Source organism: Balaenoptera physalus, assembly GCF_965194825.1.
Source record: "Balaenoptera physalus genome assembly, chromosome: 4".
In the NCBI taxonomy this organism is placed as follows: domain Eukaryota; kingdom Metazoa; phylum Chordata; class Mammalia; order Artiodactyla; family Balaenopteridae; genus Balaenoptera; species Balaenoptera physalus.
This window is the reverse complement of record NC_138891.1, coordinates 76,461,242-76,484,970: the sequence shown is the minus strand read 5'-3', so window position 1 is coordinate 76,484,970 and position 23,729 is coordinate 76,461,242. Positions and strand designations below refer to the sequence as shown.

General features: G+C 41.7%; 1 protein-coding gene and 1 long non-coding RNA gene across 10 annotated transcripts in view; one reads left to right on the top strand and one right to left on the bottom strand.

Moving 5' to 3' along the window:
• Window positions 1-23,729, top strand: part of KALRN (kalirin RhoGEF kinase) — a gene marked incomplete at its 3' end in the record, with an annotated part of 654,541 nt that overhangs the window by 328,462 nt on the left and 302,350 nt on the right. For 6 of the 8 annotated variants that reach the window (XM_082458482.1, XM_082458476.1, XM_082458483.1 and 3 more), the window contains 2 exons: window positions 10,572-10,763; window positions 21,325-21,533. In XM_082458482.1, coding sequence (XP_082314608.1) covers window positions 10,572-10,763; window positions 21,325-21,533 — 401 coding nt within the window. The remainder of the gene's footprint in view (window positions 1-10,571; window positions 10,764-21,324; window positions 21,534-23,729) is intronic. The other 2 variants (XM_082458488.1, XM_082458487.1) reach the window with 1 other exon arrangement.
• Window positions 1,182-10,554, bottom strand: LOC309659237. 2 transcript variants are annotated; one of them, XR_014262689.1, is made up of 3 exons: window positions 9,527-10,554; window positions 2,837-9,234; window positions 1,182-1,249 (listed from the first exon to the last, which is right to left on the bottom strand). It is a non-coding gene; the product is annotated as an uncharacterized lncRNA (long non-coding RNA). The 2 variants fall into 2 exon arrangements; XR_014262690.1 differs by lacking the exon at window positions 9,527-10,554 and having other exon boundaries at window positions 2,837-9,413.

The following is a 23,729-nucleotide window of genomic DNA, read 5'->3' as shown; positions in this document are numbered from 1 at the left end:
AGATCAAGTTGGTTGAGAGTGTTCAAATCTCCTATATCCTTACTAATTTCTTGCCTACTTTTCTATTAATTATTGAGAGGGGGCATAAAATCTCTGTCTGTAATTGTGGATTTGTCTCTTTCTCCTTGCAAGTTTATCAGTTTTTGCTTCACATATTTAGAAGCTTTGTTATTAGGTACATAAATGTTTAAGATTAATATATCCTCTTGATGAACTGACCCTTTTATAATTATGAAGTCACCTTCTTTTTCCCCGGTAATATTATTTGCTCTGAAATCTACTATGTCTGATATTAATGTAGCCACCCAAGCTTTATTTTGATTAGTGTTATCATACTATATTTTTTTCTACCCTTTTACTTTTAACCTAGTTGTGTCTTTACATTTAAAGTGCATTCCTTATAGACAGTGTATACTTGGGACTTGCCTTTTTATCCAGTCTGAAAATCTCTGCCTTTTGATTGTGGTATTTAGACAATTTATTTAATGTGATTATTGATGTATTTAATGTCATCTTATTTATTTCTATTTGTTTCATCTATTCTTTGTTACATTTTCTCTTTTTCTTCCTCTTTTGGATTAACTGAATATTTTTTATGATTCCATTTTATCTCCTTTGCTGGCTAAATAGCTATCACTATTTAATTACTTTAATGGTTGCTTCAGGGTTTATAGTATTTGTCTTTAATATATCATAGTTTACTTCAAGTAATATTATCCACTTTACATATAGTACAGGAACCTTACAGTTGTGTACAGTTTACCCAGTGCAGGTTTGTACTGCTCAGGTCCACTTATACACAGATATTTTTCAGTAGTAAATACTACAGTACTACACAGTCCATGGTTGGTTGAATCCATGGATGCAGGGGAACCTCAGATATGGAGGACGAATTAACCCCCATGTTGTTCAAGGGTCAACTGTGTTTCTGTTTCTCCCTTCCTGGCCTTTGTGCCATTGTCATATGTTTTACTTGTGTATGTGCTATAAACCCCACACTACATTGTTACTCTTTTTGTTTAACCATTCAATTATCTTTTAAAGAGTTTAAATAGTAAGAAAAAAATCTTATATAGTCACCCATATAAGAGCACTTCCAGTGTTCTTCATTCCTGCGTGTGGATCTGTATTTCCGCCTGTTACTGTTTTCCTACTTTCTGAAGGACTTCTTTTAACATGTCTTGTCATGCAAGTCTACTAGTGAAGAATTCTTTCAGCTTCTGTATGCCTTAAAGTGCCTTTATTTCACCTCTGTTTTTTTTTTTTTTTTTTTTTTTACATCTATCTTTTTTTTTTTTTTAACATCTTTATTGAAGTATAATTGCCTTACAATGGTGTGTTAGCTTCTGCTTTATAACAAAGTGAATCAGTTATACATATACAATATGTTCCCATTTCTCTTCCCTCTTGCATCTCCCTCCCTCCCACCCTCCCCATCCCATCCCTCTAGGTGGTCACAAAGCACCGAGCTGATCTCCCTGTGCTATGCGGCTGCTTCCCACTAGTTATCTATTTTACATTTGGTAGTGTATATATGTCCATGACACTCTCTTACCCTGTCACATTTCACCCCACCCCCTCCCCATATCCTCAAGTCCATTCTCTAGTAGGTCTGTGTCTTTATTCCCGTCTTGCCACTAGGTTCTTCATGGCCTTTTTTTTTTTTTTTTTTTTCCCCTTAGATTCCGTATATATGTGTTAGCATACTGTATTTGTTTTTCTCTTTCTGACTTACTTCACTCTGTATGACAGACTCTAACTCCATCCACCTCATTACAAATACCTCCATTTCATTTCTTTTTATGGCTGAGTAATATTCCATTGTATATATGTGCCACATCTTCTTTATCCATTCATCTGTCGATGGACATTTAGATTGCTTCCATGTCCTGGCTATTGTAAATAGAGCTGCAATGAACATTTTGGTACATGACTCTTTTTGACCTATGGTTTTCTCAGGGTATATGCCCAGTAGTGGGATTGCTGGGTCGTATGGTAGTTCTATTTGTAGTTTTTTAAGGAACCTCCATACTGTTCTCCATAGTGGCTGTATCAATTTACATTCCCACCAACAGTGCAAGAGTGTTCCCTTTCCTCCACACCCTCTCCAGCATTTATTGTTTCTAGATTTTTTGATGATGGCCATTCTGACCAGTGTGAGATGATATCTCATTGTAGTTTTGATTTGCATTTCTCTAATGATTAATGATGTTGAGCATTCTTTCATGTGTCTGTAGGCCATCTGTATATCTTCTTTGGAGAAATGTCTATTTAGGTCTTCGGCCCATTTTTGGATTGGGTTGTTCGTTTTTTTGTTATTGAGCTGCATGAGCTGCTTGTAAATCTTGGAGATTAATCCTTTGTCAGTTGCTTCATTTGCAAATATTTTCTCCCATTCTGATGGTTGTCTTTTGGTCTTGTTTATGGTTTCCTTTGCTGTGCAAAAGCTTTTAAGTTTCATTAGGTCCCATTTGTTTATTTGTGTTCTTATTTCCATTTCTCTGGGAGCTGGGTCAAAAAGAATCTTGCTGTGATGTATATCATAGAGTGTTCTGCCTATGTTTTCCTCTAAGAGTTTGATAGTGTCTGCCCTTACACTTAGGTCTTTAATCCATTTTGAGTTTATTTTTGTGCATGGTGTCAGGGAGTGTTCTATTTTCATACTTTTACATGTACCTGTCCAATTTTCCCAGCACCACTTATTGAAGAGGCTGTCTTTTCTCCACTGTATATGCTTGCCTCCTTTATCAAAAATAAGGTGCCCATATGTGTGTGGGTTTATCTCTGGGCTTTCTATCCTGTTCCATTGATCTATATTTCTGTTTTTGTGCTTCACCTCTGTTTTTGAAAAATATTTGTGCTGGGCATAGAATTCTAGTTTGACAGGTTTTTTGTTTGGTTGGTGGGGTTTTTTGTTTGTTTTTCACTTTAAAGATGTTGCTCCACTGTTTTCTTGATTGCATTATTTCTGATGAGAAGTCTGTTGTGATCCTTATCTTTGTTCCTTTGTGTACAATGTATCTTTTTTCCCTTGGTCACTTTTAAGAATTCATTTTCTTTTTCCACTTGATGTGATTTGATTTTTATGTGCCTTGATGTAGTTTTCCTTGTGTTTCTTGTGTTAAGGGTTTGTTGAGTTTCTTGGATCTGTGGATTTATAGTTTTCATTAAGTTTGGAAACTTTTGGTCATTATTTCTTCAAATATCTTTTCTACTTCCCTCCCCCTCCTTTAGGGATTTCAGTTACATGAATATTAGTCTTCCGAAAGTTGTCCCACAGTTCACTGATGCTTTAGGTTTTTTTTAATTCTTTTTTTTTCTGAGCATTTTATTTATATGTTTATTTATTTGAAGTATGATTGATTTACAATATTGTGTTAGTTTCAGGTGTACAACATGGTGATTCAGTTCTCAGCATTTTAAGTAGTTTCTATTGCTGTGTTCTCAAGTTCAGTAATCTTTTCTTCTGCAGCATCTAACCTCCTGTTAATACCATCCAGTATGTTTTTTATCTCTAGAAGTGTAACGTCTTTTTTTTTTTAATGGCTTCTGTTTCTCTACCTAACTTTTTGAACATATGAAATCGTTAAAATAACCATTTCTAAGTACCTGTCTATTAATTTTAACATCTATGCCAGTTCTGGGTCAGTTTTGATTGATTTTTGTTCGCCTCGTAAGTTATGTTTTCCTGCTTCTTTGTATGCCTGGTAATTTTTTACTAGATATCAGACATTGTGAATTTTACCTGTCAGTTGCTGGATATTTCTGTATTCTTATAAATATTCTTAAACTTTGTTCTGGGACACAGTTAAGTTACTTGAAAAAAGTTTGATCCTTTCAGGTCTTTCTTTTAAAATGTGTTAGGGAATGCAAACTGGTACAGCCACTATGGAGGACAGTATGGATGTTCCTTAAAAAATTGAAAATAGAGCTACCATATGATCCAGCAATCCCACTGCTGGGCATATATCTGGAGAAAACCATAATTCGAAAAGATACATGCACCCCAAAATTCATTGCAGCACTATTTACAATAGCCAGGACATGGAAACAACCTAAATGTCCATCAACAGAGGGATGGATAAAGAAGATGTGGTACATATATACAATGGAATATTACTCAGCCATAAAAAAGAACAAAATAATGCCATTTGCAGCAACATGGATGGACCTAGAGATTCTCATACTGAGTGTAGTAAGTCAGACAGAAAAAGACAAATATCATATGATATCACTTATATGTGGAATCTAAAAAAAGGCTATACATGAACTTATTTACAAAATAGAAATAGAGTTACAGATGTAAAAAATAAACTTATGGTTACTGAGGGGTAAGGGGGAGGAGGGATAAATTGGAAGATTGGGACTGACACATACACACTACTATATGTAGAATAGATAACTAATAAGGACCTGCTATATAGCCCAGGGAACTCTACTCAATACTCTGTAATGGCCTATATGGGAAAAGAAGCTAAAAAAGAGTGGATATGTGTAAATGTATAATGGATTCACTTCACTGTACACCTGAAACTAACACAACATTGTAAATCAATTATACCCCAATAAAAATTTTTTTAAAAATGTGTTAGGCAAGACCAGAGAAGTACTCAGTCTAGAGCTAGTTATTTACCTTAGCTGAGGCAAGACTTATCTGAGTACTCTACCCAATATCCTGTGAATCACAAGGTTTTCCAGTCTAACTGGTAGAAACAGGTACTATCCCTCACCCAGTGAGAGTACTGCATACTGTTACATCCAATCCTTTCAAGTGCTTCTTCCTCCAGCCTTGGGTAGTCTCCTCATACACAGTTGCATCCTCTGTAGATCTGCCCCAGATTGGGTAAGGAAGGAGTGTGAGAGAGATTTATTTGTCAACTGTAAAGTACTACTCAAATGGCATTACCTTGATCTGCCTGGCATTCACTAATGTCAAGATCCAGAGATAAGTATATGCCTACCTAATGCCTGTGCTTCTATGTCTGTCTGTCTGTCTCTCTCTTTTATTTTGTTAGTGTTTGTGTCATTTTGCTGCTTTGCTCTCACTGCTCATTGGTCCCAACGATGCAACCTGGAAAGAAAATCATCAGGAGGGGAGTTCTATCCTGGCCCTCTGATAGTTACGTTCTTCAGTCCATACTGCCTCTTTTGAATTATAAGAGTAACTTTTGGCCTTATCCTTCCTCATCCCCAGAGCATAGGGCCAAGAGGGCTAACTTCATATTATCAAGGAGGCCAACTCTTAACACCGGAAATGTTTTTACTAACTGCCTCTCCCACACCTTGCCTGAAAAAGCCGGCCTCCTGTCCCTCTGCTTCAGCCTAAGAAGTCTGAAACCACAGCTGTATTGCTGGGATGCCCATGTTTTTAGTTATCCTAGAATGCTCTGTTTCAAAAAAGTAATGAGCGCAGGCTGCAAAAGCGGGAATGGAAGGTACAGGCATACCTCAGAGATATTGCGGGTTCAGTTCCAGACTGATGCAATAAAGTAAATATGGCAATAAAGCGAGCCATATGAATTTTTTGTTTCCCAGTGCATATAAAAGTTTTGTTTACACTATACTGTAGTCTATTAAGTGTGCCCAGAGCATTATGTCTAAAAAAACAATGTATATGCCTTAATTTAAAAATGTTTTATTGCTAAAAAATGCTAAACATAATCTGAGCCTTCAGCAAGTCATAGTAGTAACATCAAAGATCACTGATCAAAGATCAACAAAGATAATGAAATGAAAGAATTTAAAATATTGCGAGAATTACCAAAATGTGACACAGAGACACGAAGTGAGCAAATGCTGTTGGAAAAACAGTGCTGATAGACTTGTTCAACGCAGGGTTGACACAAACCTTCAAGTTGTAAAAAAAAAAAAAAAAAAAGCAGTATCTGCGAAGCACAATAAAGTGAAGATGAGATTTTATGCCTTTCGACATAAGGGCTTTTACCTGATGGACACGGGCATGGGGGGGAGGGAAGAACAGGAAGTGCAGCCATCTGTATGGCCCAAATCTCTGACTCAGGGCTCTGGCTACCACAGGCTCTGCTTGAAAGCCCCAGGGGCTGAGGGATTGATATCCCCGCACTCATAACCCATTTTTGCAACATCAATTAGGAAATGTCAGCAAGGGGCCAAACCCAAGACAGTGGGTAGGAGGCTGGAGAACCAAAGAATACCTAGGAACTGCACTCATAGTGAGGTTGGACTCTGGCCCTGGGGCAGAAACTGTTGTTAATTTGGTCAGAAGGTGAGCAAAAGCCTATTGTGATCCTTGCCCCAATTTGTGTCAATGACAAGCATCAGTGTATTGCTCTGTTAATACTTTAGTTGGTATTCTGTAAGCACATTCTTGTTTCAAGACTGTGCCAGGAGGTAGGATAAACCAAATGGGATTGAACATTGAACATGAATTCTAGCATGTGAGGTCTTATACCAAGTAGTTGATGGAGGGCCAAGGATTGAATATTAGGATTGGTGGGGATTAATGTATTCTTTAATTATTCATTCATTCACTAAAATTTTATAGAGCACTTACTTGGTGCTAGGCACTAAGGGAAAGATGTGGAAGACTTTACCTGCCCCTAAGTGGATGAGAAAGGCAAACATTTGCATTAGCATATGGCAGGTACCAAGGAGGGAGTTGGCACAGGTCACTGTGGAACTCAGAGGAGTGCATCTAAGCCAACCTTGGGAGAGAAGTGGACCTCAGGGTGCACTTCCTGAAAGAAGTGACACCTGGGCTGGGCTGGGTCTTAAAGGGTGAGTAAGAGTTGGTCGTGTAAAAAAAGTGGGGGAAGGACACCCCAGGCAGAAGCACAGGGGAAGATGCATTGCTGTGAGTTTCCGGAAGTGTAAGCAATTTGTTTCACAGGCTGTTTGTAGGGGAGTGATGTGAGTTGAAGCTGAAGGGAAAAAGCAAGTGTCAGGTGAAGAAGGGCCTTGCATGGCACCCTGAGTTGTTTTACCCCGAAGTCAGTGGGAAGCCCCTGAACAGTTTTACATGAAAGAGGGGTGTGACTGGATCTGAATTTAAGAGGCTCTTTCTGGTCGTGATGGGGAGGAGGGCTGGGTAGCGGGTAGAGCAGGGAGCCCAGCTTTTAGTGCTGACCCTGTTGCCCTCCCCCCTGTCTCTCTTGTCCCTCTCTCTCTATAAAATCCATTATCTAGCTCTTCCCTGCCTTATCCAATGTGATTTCCTGCCACTCTCCAATTTAGTCAGGTTGACTCAACTTATCCAGACATGACATGATCATTCCCATCTCTGAATCTTGTTCGTTCAACAGACATTTAGTAAGTGCCTATTGTGTACCAGCCATGGTATCTGGCATGAAGAACCAGAGATGAGTGAGACATGGGACCTACCTTCAAGGGGTACACAGAGCAGTACCTGGGGAGATACCCAGGGAAACACATCATTACCACGAGCATGAGAGCAGCTGTGGCATGGGATAAACAGAGCCCAAAGAGAGACAGTCCTGTCCATGAGAAACCCCTCCTTCTCTGCTAAATCCTGCCCATCCTCAGGCTTCTGCCTTCATCTGTAGAGAGGCAGGGTAGTGTCTCTAGATACTATACCCCAGTCATACTTCTCTTCTACCTACAGCTGTTCAGTGATTTCCCACTACCTTGGACCAAAACACCTTAGCATGGCGTGCAAGGCCCCTTTTCATCTGATAGGGCGTGCAAGGCCCCTTTTCATCTGATAGGGTAGTTTGGTTTGGAGCTTGGGCTCTGAAAGCAGACAACAAGATTTTAATCTTGGTTCTGTCACTTTTGAGAAATGTGACCTTAGCCAGAAATACTTTTTGCCTCAGTTTCTTTATCTGTAAAATGGGGCTGATGGCTGTATTGACTTCCTAGGGTTATTGTGAAGATTAAACGAGTTAATACACATGTGAACCTTTAGAATGGTCCTTGGCATGTGAGAAGTATTCAGTCATTATTGGCTACTATTATTTGGTTTTCACTCATTTTCTTCTTAGCACCTATATCACGCCAAGAAACGTTAACCCCTAATTATTGTGCCGCTTGCCCCGTTTAATGTGTTGTCACATTACTTCTCTCAAGGGTGATTTTATTCTCCTTTGGGGCAATATACATCGTATATGTATCTGTACTCCTGAGACACCTACAGTGTTGGGTATGTGTTAGGTTGACCAGCCATCCCGATTTTCCCAGGACTGACAGGCTTTCCAGGACACGGGACTTTCAGTGCTAAAACCAGAAAAGTCCTGGGTAAACCAGGACAAGTTGTCCACCTTACATGCAGCAGAAACTTCACTTTTGCTTTTTATTTACCTCTTATTGGTCCCAAACTTAACTTGAAAGCAAGCTTGCTTTGGCTTGGCATAAATTTTTATTTATTGGCTAGAAACTACAAAGTCACAACCTCAGGGTTTCTGTGGGATTTCTTGAGATTCCCTAAAGTTTAAAGTGAAAGATTTGAAAAATTCTTGAAAAAACTCTCTCCCATCAGCTCCGGGTATATTTACTAGAAATTGCAGGCAACCCGCTAAGAAGCTTCCTTAACCTGGCCCACAGCCCCAGAGGTCTCCTCCTGCCTATCATTTCCCATCTCTCCCGGCATTTCCATCGTGACTCTGAGTACTTCCTTCATTTGCTTTCCAGAATCAACATACTCTTACTTAACTCAGTGGCAAAGCCTCTTTCCTCTCACAAGTATCTGTTTTTGCATGAATCCCCCAAGTGGGGCCGAAGGAGTTTTCTTCCTTTTCATCTCCACTCCCAACCCCAGCCCCATCTCACCTGCTCTGGGGACAGTGTTTACCTTGGGCAGTTGCTTGTCAGACGGCATTCCTTAAGGATCCGCTAGGGCCTCTCTTGGCATCCCTTGAGGCCATGACAAGTGTTCGCTGCAAGCCTGCCCATCCTCTGCAGTTCCATCAAGAAGCTGGGTCAGCAGTCTTTGGGGTCTTCCACCTGGTGTATTAGTGTGCTAGGGCTGCCGTAACAAAGTACCACACACTGGGTGACTTAAACAACAGAAATGTATCGCCTCACAGTTCTGGAGGCTAGAAGTCCAAGAACAAGGTGTCAGCAGGGTTGGTTTTTTCTGAGGGATATGAGGGAGAATCTGTTCCATGCCTCTCTCTTACCTTCCAGCGGTTTGCTGGCAGTCTTTGGCATTCCTTGGCTTGTAGGCACATCCCCCGATCCTCGCCTTCAGCTTCACATGGTGTTCTCCTTGAGTGTGTGTCTGTCTCTTCACGTGGCATTCTTTTTTGAAAGACAGCAGTTATATTGAATTAGGGGTCCACCCTACTTCACTATGACTTGATCTTAACTAATTACATATGCAATAACTGATTCCAAATAAGGGTCCCATTCTGAGGTACTGGGGGTTAGGACTTCACCATGTGAATTTAGAGGGGACACAGTTCAACCTTTAACACCCAGGTCTTCAGGTGAGTCTAAAGAACTCTATGGGGAGCGGAGGCCGCTTCAGATATGGGCAAAGTAAAGCACCATACAGTCATTGCTCCAAAATCCATTCTAGTTCTCCACTCACTTTGCATTCGATCCTGACTGTTTCTGCCACCGGATTCACACAGTCACCAGTAACCACTTGTTCACCATTCTGTAGGTCATTGTGCCACTATAGGGATATTAAGAAATATAATGTACACCTGAGTCACCAACTGTAATCCAGGGTCTGTCTGGAGATCTTTTTTAAGGGAAGCCTAGTGAGGCAAGTTGTATCCATGGCATATATGTAATAACTGGAATATAGGTATTGCAGAGGCAGTGACTCCATCCTGATGGACAATAATTACAAGTTGGTTGCCTTTTAAACTGCTCTGGAGAATACAGACAGGGGTTGAGGGGAGAGCGTGTGTGAGAGTGAGTGTGTGCATGTGTGAATGTGTGTGTGCATGTGGTAGTTTAAGATAAACAAAATCACCAGACTCATCCCCAACCTTCCTGCAAGCTTTAAGCCTTCGCTGGGCGCACAGGGAATAGTCTGCATCTCCTCACTCTGGCTGTGGCTGCTTCCTTCTGTCAGTTCCCTGAGTTGCTGACCCTTTCCCCTCCAAAGAGATAGCTCCATTCCAAAAGATAAACACCAGTAGTTACAACAGACTTGGGGGAAAAGTCGAGCAAGTCTCCCAGTTATTATTTCCGTGGTGTTCTCATATAGAAACCCAGCCGATCTTCGTGGATGAGGTATTTCCAACTCTGGCAGTTACAGCCTGAGATGTGAGGGCAGTGATGGATCTCCGTAAGGGTAGGGGGTCAGGGCGCGCGGCCAAGAAATGGGGATTCTAGCGTGTCTCCTCGCTTCTTTCCAGGCACGGCCCACCTGGGAGAAATCCCAGGGACGCACAAGGCACCTAGCTAGTGCCCACTTGTTCCAAGCTGCCAGGCAGGCTGCTGGCTTGCTGAGAGGCGGCGGGTGAGCTGGGCGCTGAGCTCCCCCGTGCCAAATCAGGGAGCTCTGGGCTCAGCGCCCACGCCCTGCGCTCCAGCTCTGGGCAGCCCGGGTGGGCTGGGGGAAGGCGCGAAGCTCGGTGTGTGACTGCAAGTTGACTTTCCCTCACTGTCGTTGCTGGCAGAATACTTACACCAATGCGGACAAGCTCCTAGAAGCGGCAGAGCAGCTGGCTCAGACGGGGGAATGTGACCCGGAGGAGATCTACAAGGCAGCTCGGCATCTGGAGGTGCGCATCCAAGACTTCGTGCGTAGGGTGGAGCAGCGGAAGCTTCTGCTGGACATGTCCGTCTCCTTCCACACTCACACCAAAGAGGTAAGGGCAGCAAGTGGAGGAGGGGTGTTGGCTGGGCTGCTTTGTTCCGGCAAAGGTCAGGGCAGTTTCCTAGCCTCCGACGTCTGCCTGGGGTCCTGGGTGGTCTGGGGATTACTAGCCTCCTAAGGTTGATGATATTAACAGTTTGCCCCTGATAACCTGTATTGAGGTCTCTACCAATATGGGGCAAAATTTCCTCCTCATCTCTAGTGAGGAGGGGGCTTGGGAAGGCAGGTGGTTTGGAGAGTCTGTTAGAGCATTTAATCTGCAGCTGGAGGAATTTGGGGATCCCTGGTATAGAAATAGTCACCGTAAGAGGCAATATTAGAGGATCAGAGACTCCCTTCCCACCCCACACCCAATTTTTCTTGGTTGCTGTTTCCTGTCAAAAATTAGAGTCCTGCAGAACTTTGATCATCTTTGCTACCAGCAAGGAACATAACAGAGTTTGCAAATCTGTTCTATGTTTTTATTTTATTATCTTTTTAAACAGAGGATTAAATCTTCTTAATGAGGTCTGCCACGGGGTGCTATCAAAGTGAAATAGTCCTCACCTTTCTCATCGTGGAGTGACAGCCAGTGAAGGAAGGGGGGACTGGGGTGCCTTCCGTGCAGGAGGAAGCCAGCTGGGCTTAAATCCGGTCCCCGAATCATTCACAAAGTGGAGACAGGAGAGGGGAGGATGGATCGTGTTGCATTGTTGGCAGGGCAGAAGGGCCCATAGAGAGGAGGAGGGTTGCAAACGTGCGGTTGCTCTGCGGTTCTGATTAACACGGGGCGCTCTGAGATTGAGTAAGTGGCCAGTGAGGAGGCACGTTTGGCATCTTCTGTAATAACACCCTTGGCAGTTGAACTCATTATGTGTGTGCATGCTTGTGTTCCCCCCAAGAATTCATTTTAATGGAGTATTAATTAAAGTTGGATTGTACCCTAGTTAATTAAGTTGATTTTTGATATTTGAAATGCATTAAGAAGCCTGGTTGTTACCCCTTCACAGGCTTTTCTGACACTTGGTGGGAATGAATGCAAATCATTGCAGTGCCTATCAGAGATAAACATGAAAAGATAATGTTTTCTAAACTGCAATTCCCCGGGCAGATGAAGGGCTGGGGAGCCCCGTGAAGCTGGCTCTGCTTCCTCTCTGTGGGACCTACGACCACTCTCTGATGAGTGTCTGTAAAGCAAGGGTATTAGCTTTAATCCAGGTTTTCCTGCCTGGCTCTCTGCTTGCTTGTGGCTCACCAGTTCTTAATAATGGTCTCAGAAACCAAAGGCATGTGTATTCTCTTTTAATTTTGAGCCTGTGGGTGAGAGAATGGAGCATGAATGAACAGGAGTCATGTTCCTTGTGAGGGCTGTGAGGGTATTGGCTGCCAAGGGAGGTGGTGGAAGAGGTTAGTTTCCATGGAAGTGCCACTCCTGCAAAGGTGACTGAGGCTCCCAGGAACCCTTTCTAGTGGCATCTCCCACCTTCTGTACATGAAACTAGGAGGCTGGGATCCAGTCCAGATCCTGCTGCTGTAGAACCCTGTGAGCTTGTGCAAGTCACTGTGTCTCTGGCCTGGGGTTGCCTCATCTATAAAATTATGCAGTCGGACTCAATGGCCCTAAGGCCCCTTATGGTTCCAATGTGAATTCAAGATTCCTTTCTTTTTCTTCTCCTCCTCTTCTTCTTTATTTGATACTGATAATAATAATTAATAATAATAATAAATTAAGCCTGAGGTGATACAGGTGATTTACCTAGCCTAAAGATTTGGTTTATTGTAAGCACTCAATATATATTAGGTAGTACTGTTTTCTAATTGCATACCTACTAGTTGTCAGACACATACATCATCTCGTGTAATCCTCATGAGAATCGCATGTTACAGACTTTATTGAACATATTTTCAAATGGGGAAACTGAAGCCCAGAAAAGAACTTGTCTAAGGTTGCAGAGCTGCTAGTGCAGCAGAGCCTTGACCCACCTCCCTAAACTCTGCACGCATGCTCTTCTTACCTGCTACCACACATTCTGCCCCCCTTTTTCCCTCTTGTATCTCCTCCTGTCCTCTGCTCTTCTTTCTTCTCCTTGCTCGTCTTTTTCCTCTTTACCTTTTCAAACCCCAAAGCAGGGCCTTGATGGGGAGGGTAGCTCTTAGCTGAGAAAAGCAAAGTGTTCCCAGGGCTGGGGGTGTGGCACACGGGAATAGTCGGGGGTGCAGTTATTAACCACTGTTTTCTCAGAGAGCTTTCAAACCCTGCTAAGCCTGGGGTCCTGTTTAAATCTGAGACTTGTTTTCCCACCGTGGCTCCGTGTATACAACCACATTCATATCAAATAGTACCAAAGGGAGCATCATGATACTGGGAGCAGGTGGAGAAAGGGAGAGGGAACTAAAAGGGATGGGCCTCTACAGTGCGCCTGTCTATTTGTGTGTCTAGTCGATAGCCGTGAGCATTGTCATTTTTTATTCTAATTTTAAAGATCAGAGAAATTTATAATTTGCCCAGGGTCTTGTAGTGAGGATGTCGTAAATGTAGGGACTGATCCCAAATCTGACTCCAAAGCCCATGCTTTTTCTCATTTGCCTTTCATATAAAGGCCAGGAAACAGAGACTTGGAGGACTTTTCCCCACCAGGGAATTCATTCAGACAGGATGCGGTCAGGAAGTAGCATAGTCTCTTTTCTTCGGGACCTCAAAATATGAGAGAAATTAGGAGCAGTCCTGCCTGGGTGCAAAGGGATGTGTGATTGTGAGGCTCTTTCTATTCAAGAGGTCTGCAACTCTCAGATCATACAAACTCTGACTTTTTTTTTTCAGGATGGAAAGAAAAGCATCATTCTGAGTGGCTATTGTGGAGGGGATGCTCACGGGGGCCAGCCCACAGGACTTTATATCTGCATGTTTTCTCTCAGCTACCTTCCCATCCCCAAACTAGTCTGTCTGAGGCCCCTTTTAGGCAGAGTAGAGAATAAGACGTGTGTATGTATGTACACACTTAGGCATATGTGTTATACACACACCTGTTAAGTACAGCAAGATCTTAGATGCCAGGGAAGTCTGATTTCCAGATCTAGATCTTCACTGAGCATGCTGTGTATGCCTTTGGGAAAATTACTTACTCTCTGTTACTTTGTGATAATTATGATGATGACTATTACAAAATGGAGTAGTGCAATACTAATACCCATTTTTTTCCTAGCAGAAAACTCCCCCCCAAGTTTATTCTTAGAGCATCTCTAATGCAGGGTTAATAAGGAACTTGAGGACTCAACTCAGGCGTCATTTTTCCTTGAAATTCTTCCCTGGGGCTTCCAACTTCCCACCCAGACGGGACAGGAGCACTGTGTGCCTACCTCGTCGAGATGCTGGGATCTCACTGAGGTGACTGGAGCTTCCTCGTTAAATTGGAGGTGCTCATATGGAGCGTACACATGTGCGTTTAGATGTGTAGATGCAGATCCTACTGTATATTTCTACTGCTGTGTCAGATACATAGTGATGCTGAATAAATATTGAATAGGTTTACTTGACAATGAGAAGCTAGTCATTTCTCCTAAAAAAAAAAAGAAAATAGAAAAAAAAAAAAAAAAAGGCAGGGGGAAGCCCATTCAGTCACATGGTTCGTCTACTACAGTTCTTTGACTTGAACTCTACAGACAGTGAAAACAAAGGAGGGCAGGTGGGGAATCTGAATTGCCTGTGGGGCCTTTCCTCTAGAGCCTGTATGGCAGGCAGAAATGGATTACTAGGGCAGAAGTCAGCATCCTTGGATGGGCTAATGGAGAAGGAAGTTCTGTAGTTTGCTCTTTTCCCTATTCTGTTTAATACCTCTCAGGACACGCCACCTCTCAAAACTTGCTAAGTGTGGGTCCTATCTGATCCGGGTCTGTTAACTCTTGACTCCTTCCTCTTGACTCTATAGGCAAACTTCTGGCATTTTACTCAAGGCAAGATTAGTAGCCAAGTTTGCTAGTCTACAAGTCTGTGAGGGAATTTTGAGTTGCTATGGATGTTCTCTCTTACAGTAAATAGAGTGAATGGAAGGATAATCTTCTGCTCAGTTTTGCTAAAGATGTACTCTAATTAGGATCAGAGAGGAAACTGAAGGAAGATATGAAGAAGATATCCTTCAAGCTCATTTCTTCTGCAGATTGAAGAGTCTGCTTGATTCTATTTGCCTGCTTTGTGAATTCTTGGTGACTAAAGGAGTCTGGAGGGTTAAAGCCTTCTAACCACTTCACTGCAGTGTTATTAATAACCTTGAATAAATTAGAAACCATCTAAATATTCCACGTTAAGTGACTCATTAAACAAATCATAGTAAATCTATAGAGTGAAATATTATACAGTTATTATAAATCACACTGTCAAAGATCATTAATGGCATGAGAGAGGGCTTGTGGTATAACATATAAAAAACTGTATATCCATCATGACCTCAATTTTGATCACACACATAGAAAAAAGACTAGAAAGCAGTATACAAATAAGCTAAGAATGTTATGGGTGATTTAATTTTCCTTTGCATATTTTATTTGTTTTATAAGTTTTCTTCAATGATATTTTCAATTGAAAATCAGGAACAATCTTAATAAATGTTATTTTATAAAAACAAAACTTCCCATCCCTACTTAGAGAGAAGAGCTACATAATAAAGAGAAGAGACAAACATGTGCTTGGAACCTTCTTAAGTATCCAGAACCTCAGCTATTAGTACAAATTGTGCTGAACTTTCAAATATCTTCTTTTTGCCTGGGGACAAGAGGCCAGCTGTCTGTTTGCTGGTCTGGAGAGCTAGGGGAGGATATAGGGAGAAGCATTTACCCAAGTCCTCATTTTCTTTGTCCAGGGAAAAGGCATTTGTAGCAAGTGTCATCTGCTCTGCAGAGATTGTCCAGACAGAATTCTCTCTCCTTGCTGTGTTTCCATGGAAATGCTGCAGTTGCTGGGTTTTCAAAATATCCATTTTTAGATATTTTTGCAATCATAATATGAGAGTCAAATTAACTAAGGAACGTGGCCAAGATAATCAACCTCAGTTCTTTATTAGGTAGTTTAATTAAATGCCCATTTCCATTTGTTTATAACCCTGTGAAATCATTCTTTCATGCTATTTCCTGCTCAAATAGGTACACACACACATACCACAAATGCCACAGACACTCACATATATACATGTTTCTCTACTCACCCACTGTGGAACCAAAACTAAATCAGTCTTCAAAAGACATAATGGCCTCAAGAACAAAACAGCTTCATCCTCTATTTCAGTTGCTAAACTGATATGGTGTTTATTTAAGAAATAAAAGCTAGTAGTCAATGCCAAAGAAAAATGATTTCCAGAATGAGGGAGGGGCTATTCATACTGTGGAATTGGTGCTCCTTTCTGCATCTCTGGGGGTCAATCAGTTGTATCAGCACAATGGCTACCAGAGCTGTGCAAATGGTACAGCCAATCAGCAGGAGAAGGTGATGGAGTAAAATTACCTCTTTCCTTAACCAGTCATCCCTAAGCCTCATTATTTCTACAAACCTCCTAGTTTCTCCCTTCCTTGTCCCTCCCTTCCTGCCCTTTTCAGTTGCCCTTTTCTCAGGCTCCCCACTGTGCAAGCAGAATGGGGTCCATGCGCTGGCCCTTCCTGAACTCACTGGTTTCAGTCTTAGAGCTCACCTTATGTAGGGCATTGAAAGGCTGCCTTAACTCTCCCCCTGCCAAGGTTCTAGAAATTCTCAAATTAGGCTCATTCTTTTGGATGTAGGTATTTTTGGCCACAATTACATGTGTTCTCTGAGAGAAAGGGCACATAAAGCCATCTGAGTGTATATATCAGCATGGAACTAATAGTTATTGCCAAGCAGAGAGCAGAACCCTGAAAGAATGGTTCTCGTACAGGTGTGTTTGATCAAGAAGAGAGGGTCTGACAATCCTATTTTTATGTTGGCTCCATCTATAATTTTCCCTTTTTGTAATGTCCATGTCAGATTTGGGGATCAAAGTTATGCTTGTCTCATAAAACAGGTTGGGAAGTAAATATTACGTTTTCCTCTTCGGTAGAAAAAAATAAAAAAGAAGAGAGGGTCTGGGAATGGGTGAAACAGGAGGTTCTTTCTGGGGAGCAGGTGGGTTGATGGCAAAGGTGCAGTGCTAATGTGTTAGACTCTAGATAAGCAGAGGGTTAAGAGAATTATCCTAGGAGAGAGAAAGGAAATGGAAGACAGTAGGAAGAAACGTGGCGGCTTCTCCCAAGCTGCCTCACTCACTCTATGATTTCACCTTGTTCTGACAATGCCTTGTGATAGCTTGAAGTGTGAGATCATTCTGACTCAGTCTCATTGGCTCCTGATAATGAGTCAAGTAATAATAGACGTGGCTCTCTGATTTGTATTCCTTTCGAAGCAGTCTAGGTAGGCTCTTCAAGGATAAGTCAGATAGACACATACACAGAAGGAAACCTACAGGAAATTTAGACAGTAGAAAAGTTACAGCCCAAGGAATGGAATATGGATCCTTACTCATAGTTTAGTGACACTGATGTTTACGTTCGTTCACTTTATGCTTCAGAGGTGCTTACAACAAAATTATGAGCGTGTAATTTAAGCTTGTTGACACCAGGGGGCGACTGTGTGCATGTTTCTCGGGATTCCCTGTGGCTCCCTACTCAAGCTTTCCAGGTGGTAAATAGTAACTTCGCGGTGCAGTTATCCTTGAACTGTTGCTAACTTTTGGTGTCTTGGTGTGAAAGCCGTGACTGCAGTTTTTCAGTTTAGAGAATCATTTCTATTACTACTCTCTTCTTTACCTCAGTTTCTGAAGAGAAACCATGGCATGTTAAGAGTTGGAAGGGATTTTAGAGATAAGTGAGAGAAATCACAAACACACCTACACACACACACTAATGCACATGCACTTTATGTATGAAGTAATTGAAGTAAAGTAGTTTTCCCATGAGTACAGAACTAGCCAGACAAGGGAAGAATCAAGGATTATCTCCAGTAAATATCAATTCCATTCAACAACTCCTTTCTCTCTGAGTTGTTTTGTTTTGTTTTTACAGAAGGAAAAATAGAGAAAGATGTCACTAACCCTTTGTCTCTGGTGCTGTAATCCCCTTCCCTTTCTCTGAGTCAAATTCCCTAGCAATTTTATTTGACATTTTATCCTCTTGAAGGTAGACTGGCCCCTTCCTTTCCTTATCAGGCTGCTGACCACTGGGCTGAGTGGCATCTAATGTTGTACTTGATTGTTTATCTCTTAGCTGACTTTCCTTAACAGTAGGTTTTAATCTACCTTAGACAAGAGTTTCTTTATAATATAGTAGACTATATGGCCAGAAATCTGAGAAATCAACTTCAGTTCATTAATCAGAGAATTTTGGTGGGGAGGACACATTTTTTAAATGATATTGACTCCTGAGGTCAGTGTATTATCGGACGTACGCAACCTTTCTCTAGTCTTTTTGTTTGTAACACTGACACGTCATCTTTGGCAAGTTTGATCTTTGGCTGTCCCTACAATTTAGCTGCATAACCACCAGGCGGAGGGAGTGTCATGAGTCATGGTGGATTTCCTCAGAAGGGAATGATGATGCTGACTTTCTTCCCTAGACCTGCACCAGAGGTGTTCAAGTTTTCGTTAAAGAGGGGGGAAAAAGGAACTCCAAGCTGTGAAGCCATTAAAATAGCTTAAGGATGGTACTGAGAATAAAATTATCCTAAATAAAATAAAATCCTCAAGATATCTGTAAGCCTCTGTCCTCTGTCTCTTATTCCTGTAACGGGAGTGCCAGCCTCATCGTGAGCAGTCTTCCATCTCAGTGCCTGTCCTCCGTTAGCACATTGAGTTTATTTTTCTTAAGTGCCCTGCTTCCTGTCCACAATTTTAATCTCTCTCTCTCTCTTCACATAGTCTTTTCTTTTCTTCCTTTTTTTTTTTTTAAGAAATATCTAGACTTTTCAGTCTCTAAGCTTTCTTTAGATATTCCAGGACAAAGCTGCAAAAACAGAAAAGAGGGGCCCAGCTCATCTTAGCATATTGAAAGATCAAATCCAGTATTGATCTTTTGCCAATTTCAAAATGAAGGAGTATTTCAAACTTTCCCTCTGACTTCTAGTGGGAACTAGAGGTGGCTTGCATGAAAAATATCTTTTAAATATAATAATATCTAGCACTTGCGTAGCACTTACTATACGCCAGGCACTGTTTCTAAGTGATATAATACATCTGTGTGCAGATATCTGTGTATGTGTGTACAAATAAATACATATGTATATATATTTATTGGTATATATATAAGTTATATAAATGTAGAGTGTGTATATATATCTGCATACACACATATATCTCACTTATTTGTATGTATATGCACACAGACATACACACATATATATCAACTTATTAGTAATCTTTACAACTCTGTGGGTGTAAGAACTATTACTGTTCCCATTTTATTGACAAGGGAAACTGAGGTGCAAAGACGGTAGGTTACTTACTCAAGGTTATATAGGTGATATGTGGTAGAACTGGGGTTTGAAACCGTTTCGTTATTTCCTTCTTTCTTTCTTCCTTCTTTTCTTTTCTTTTCTTTCTTTCTTTCTTGCGTTTTTTTAATTGAAGTATAGTTGATTTACAATGTTGTGTGGGGTCTGAAACTCTTAACCACTATGCTATATTGCCTCTCTATACAATAATTTTTCAGAGACTCCGTTATCTCAAACCCGAGGACTTCAGCACATCTGGAAAATGGTTTTGCTCTAGGCAAAATGACAGCCAGAAAGTCTGAAGTGATTTTAAGTTATAGTGACCAATATCCTGAACTTCCTAATTTCATACTGGTTTGAAATATATACATTCATACCTGTAGGAATATGTATCCCAGCTTAAATGGTCTGGAAAACTTGTTTTGTGTTTTACAACAAAAACTTATTTGTAAAGAAAATAAACTGAATTAATTACAACCAGACACAAGCTACTAAATGACAGGAATACTGAATAATATTAATTCGTATTCCTTATAGCTATCATCACAGTGTTATAGGCTTATTGATAATGCTATTTGTTTATTTAAAGCATTGATAATAAGTAAATAATTTATTTCTCATAATCTTTGAAGTGAGCAGGGCAAATCTTATTCTTCCCATTTTGTAGATTAGGAAACTGAGGCTCAGAGAGGTTTTCACCTGTCCAAAAAGAACATTCTTTATACCCCTTTATTTGCTACCTCGAGGGCTTGTTAATCTTGTGAACTCAACCTCTTCTGCCACACTGAGGGCCTTTCCTCTCTAAAGAACGAAGAATAACTTGTCCAAGATCTGAAGACTATTTTTGTCTCTCTTTATTGTCTTTTTTTTAATCCCTTGTTCCAAAGGCCATACCATGATTTATCATACTGAGAACCAACAAGATGAAACAGTATTCTTAAGGTGAATATTTATCCATGTTTTTAACATGGGAAACTCACAGAATGTTAGAACCATAAGGTAACTAACCATTTTATTTTATGCTCTCCCCAGCCTACTTTACACACGAAGTCTTGGAGAGCAAAGGGTATAGTGATTTACTCAAAGGCACCACAAGTTATAGGAAGAACAGAGGCCACAATCCACATCTTCTGGCTCCTTCTATGAATTTTTTCTCTCTACTGGCTTTTCTCCTGGTAGAGCCATGAGCTTATCTTTCCTGCTAGTCAAGTGAAGATTCCTTGTTTCTAAGCAAACATCAGACTCATCTTTCCCGCTACAATTCATGAAAATGCTCAATGAGAGCAGTTAGAAGTGGAGCACTGTGGCAGGCCACTGGAGATCTATTTTCAGTATGAGGAAGAGCTATTAATAAATGAGTTTTCAGTAATTCAATTCAACTCCTCATCATTTCCAGTACTTATTTCATTCAAAATGCTATACTTAGCTCTTTTAAAGTTGTCTGACCAGTAATATCATCCTGACTGCATTTCATCATCTTGGATATCATGGGAGAAATGTCTCATAGTTACATTGAAATTAAGATAAGCTACGTCTTTAGCATTCAACTTTCTAACCAACCAAGCAATCCTGAAAAGAACAAAATAATTTAGCATAGCACACATTTTCTTAATTAATCTTCACTTGGTTCTTACTGAGCGTCACATTCTTTCTTACATATTTGTAAAATCATGATACATTTCTAGGAATCAGCATCTAGCTACCTGGAGGAAGTATGCAGAGCCCTCCTTTATGAAAGATGAAATAATATTTGTCCATCACCAGTTTCCTGTTCTTCCCAGTCACTCAAAAATGAGTGAGCTTCCTGCTCTAAGACCACAGTTTCCCTAAACCACTGGGAAGTAAGGCTGAGGGTCATTCCTGTCCTTCAGGAATGCCAACACTAATGGAGTAAACTTAACAGAGATGCATAGTGAATATAAATACAGAAATGCAAACTGACCCATAGGGGTGCTGATTAGAAGGACAGTCTGATACCACACTGACTGGTTGAGGGTAGGTTGGGTGACCTCAGTTCCACCCTCTTGCCCTTAACCCCAGCCCTGGCCTCTCCCACGTGCCCTGAGTGGAGTCTCTGCTCTCTCCCCCGCAGCTGTGGACATGGATGGAAGACCTTCAGAAGGAGATGCTGGAGGATGTCTGTGCAGACTCTGTGGATGCGGTCCAGGAACTGATCAAGCAGTTCCAGCAGCAGCAGACCGCTACTCTGGATGCCACACTCAACGTCATCAAGGAGGGCGAAGACCTTATCCAGCAGCTCAGGTCAGCGCCTCCCTCCCTGGGGGAGCCCAGCGAGGCCAGGTCAGCATGGGCAGTGCTTTCCAGTGGGAAATGCCTCGGACTAGATGCGAGATAAGTCATCATGTTCTGGTCTTGGCTCAGCCGCAGCCAGCTTTGTGGTCTTGTGTGAGCTTTGGTTTCTCCATCTGTCAGATATAAAAATGTCTGCACCATACCCAACTTGAATTTAGAGTGGAATAGTCAATGGAAAAGCTCTGATGTTTCAAAGCATTATGTATCATTGAAGGCATTATTCAGCGATCAATAAGTAATATAAATACAAATTTAAATAAATAGTATCTTCATTAAGAATGATGGCATATTTGGTCATATGGAGAAATAGCCATTATGGAATATAGTGTTATTTGGCATCTGTTCTCAGGCTGCCTCTGAATTCTAGTGCTCCAGTTGGTGAAATGTAACCCCAAACGGTTGCCTTTGGCCCTGTGAGAATGTAGGGAGTGTGTGATGTGTCCCACTCTGCTCTCCACTTACCCGCATATGACCTTTCCACCATTCCTTGCTACCCAGAAAATAAAACTCCTTCTCTATTGCCCTAAACAAAAATAACTAAGAAGGAATCTTAGAAAATCCTACCTGATACCTTATATTCATTTAGAATCATCCACACCATTGCCTCCTTTCTATTGTCATCAGTGTCTAGTTTCCTGTCCCTGTCAAGGGCATCGGCTCCTCAGGTAAAGTGTCATGAGGCCTTGAGCAAGCCCTCAGCAACCAGCCCTATGCCCAGGTGCTGTGTAAATAGGATTTGATGGCGCTGATGATGTCTGCCTGCGGGGACTTGTTTGTATCCTCAGGTCACTGAATGCTGGGACCTCTGCCAGCTCTGGACAGAAATAATCTCATCAACAAGTCCCAGGACAGTCCTGGAGCCAGAGGGAATTACTTCAGTTGGAGAGGGCTTCCCCACCACCTCATACCAGTTGTCCAATTAAATAAACAATGAGAGCTTACCTTAAGATGGCCCTGGCATGCTTTTCTGTTGGATTAATCATTTCTATTCCAAACATGCACATGAGATGTTCTGAGTCCTCTTTTGCATACCAACGAGACAGCCTCTTTCCCTTCTTCCCCCAGTTCACCGTCATGAATATATAATACGTGACAGTTTTGTCTGCCTACCTAGGAAACGCCTCTGTTACTTGCTTCTGAAGAAAATGCCAAATAGTAGGCAGCCACTTAACCTCTCTGGGCCTCAGCTGCTTTGTCTGTGTGATTAAGGGGTTCACTCTAGGAGCTTGTCAGCTCTAGAATTATGTGATGGCTTTTGCATTTTCTCTCCAAATACTTTTCACAAGCTTGGCTAGCCTCTCTGCGGGGCTGGGTCTGTGGAGGTGCCACTCGCTCTCATCCCCTGCCAACCTTGCGCCATACCTGAGGGCTGAAGGCTACTCAGTGATGGTAAAGGCAATGAGGTTGCTGATGCCTGTCCTACAAGTTTAAGTTCCATGGACTTCAGAGAGGACCACAGGCGTGTGACAAGAACTACTGGCAACTGTTCGTCCCCCCCACCAGTCTGACGCTAGCCTGGACTCCCCTCCCTGATATCAAGACCAGGCAAAGAAAAAAAGCAAACGATGCCTAGTGGACATTGGCAGGATGCCTCACACATACCAGTACACACATCTTCCCTAGGCCTCCACGACTCCTCTGGCACTGATCACCGAAGCACCTAAGGTGGTTTTTATATCATCTCTATGATTCCTAGTGAATGTGACACTGACAGAGATGCTGAACAAAGTGACCAGAAATCATCCTCTTCCTTCTGGAAGCCGGGTGATAGAGAAAGACTGAGGGGAGCCGTCAGAAAGAATAGTCGTATCCGCCCTCCTCAGCAAATGCGTAATGCACAGTGTTGAGTACTCCTCTTGAGTTCTTTTCGTAGTTGGGGGAAGCTGTGCAGCAATGGGCTTTCATGCCCAAGTAGGTCAGGGTGAGAAGGCAGGGATCAGAAGCTCTCTAGATGACAGACAGGGAGGCTCTTGACAAACTGGCTTTATGCTCCGTCTAGAAATAGTGTGAACCCAGATACCATTGCTTCTGAGACAAACACAGGCCAGAAGGACCTGGTTTTCAGAAAGGCTGCTGATGAGACCATTCAAAACTAATGATTTTCCCCTCTGACTTCTTAAACTGTGTCAGAAACTAAGGTATCATGAGATAATGAATGTGCTTGTTTATTTCAAGTTCTAGGGC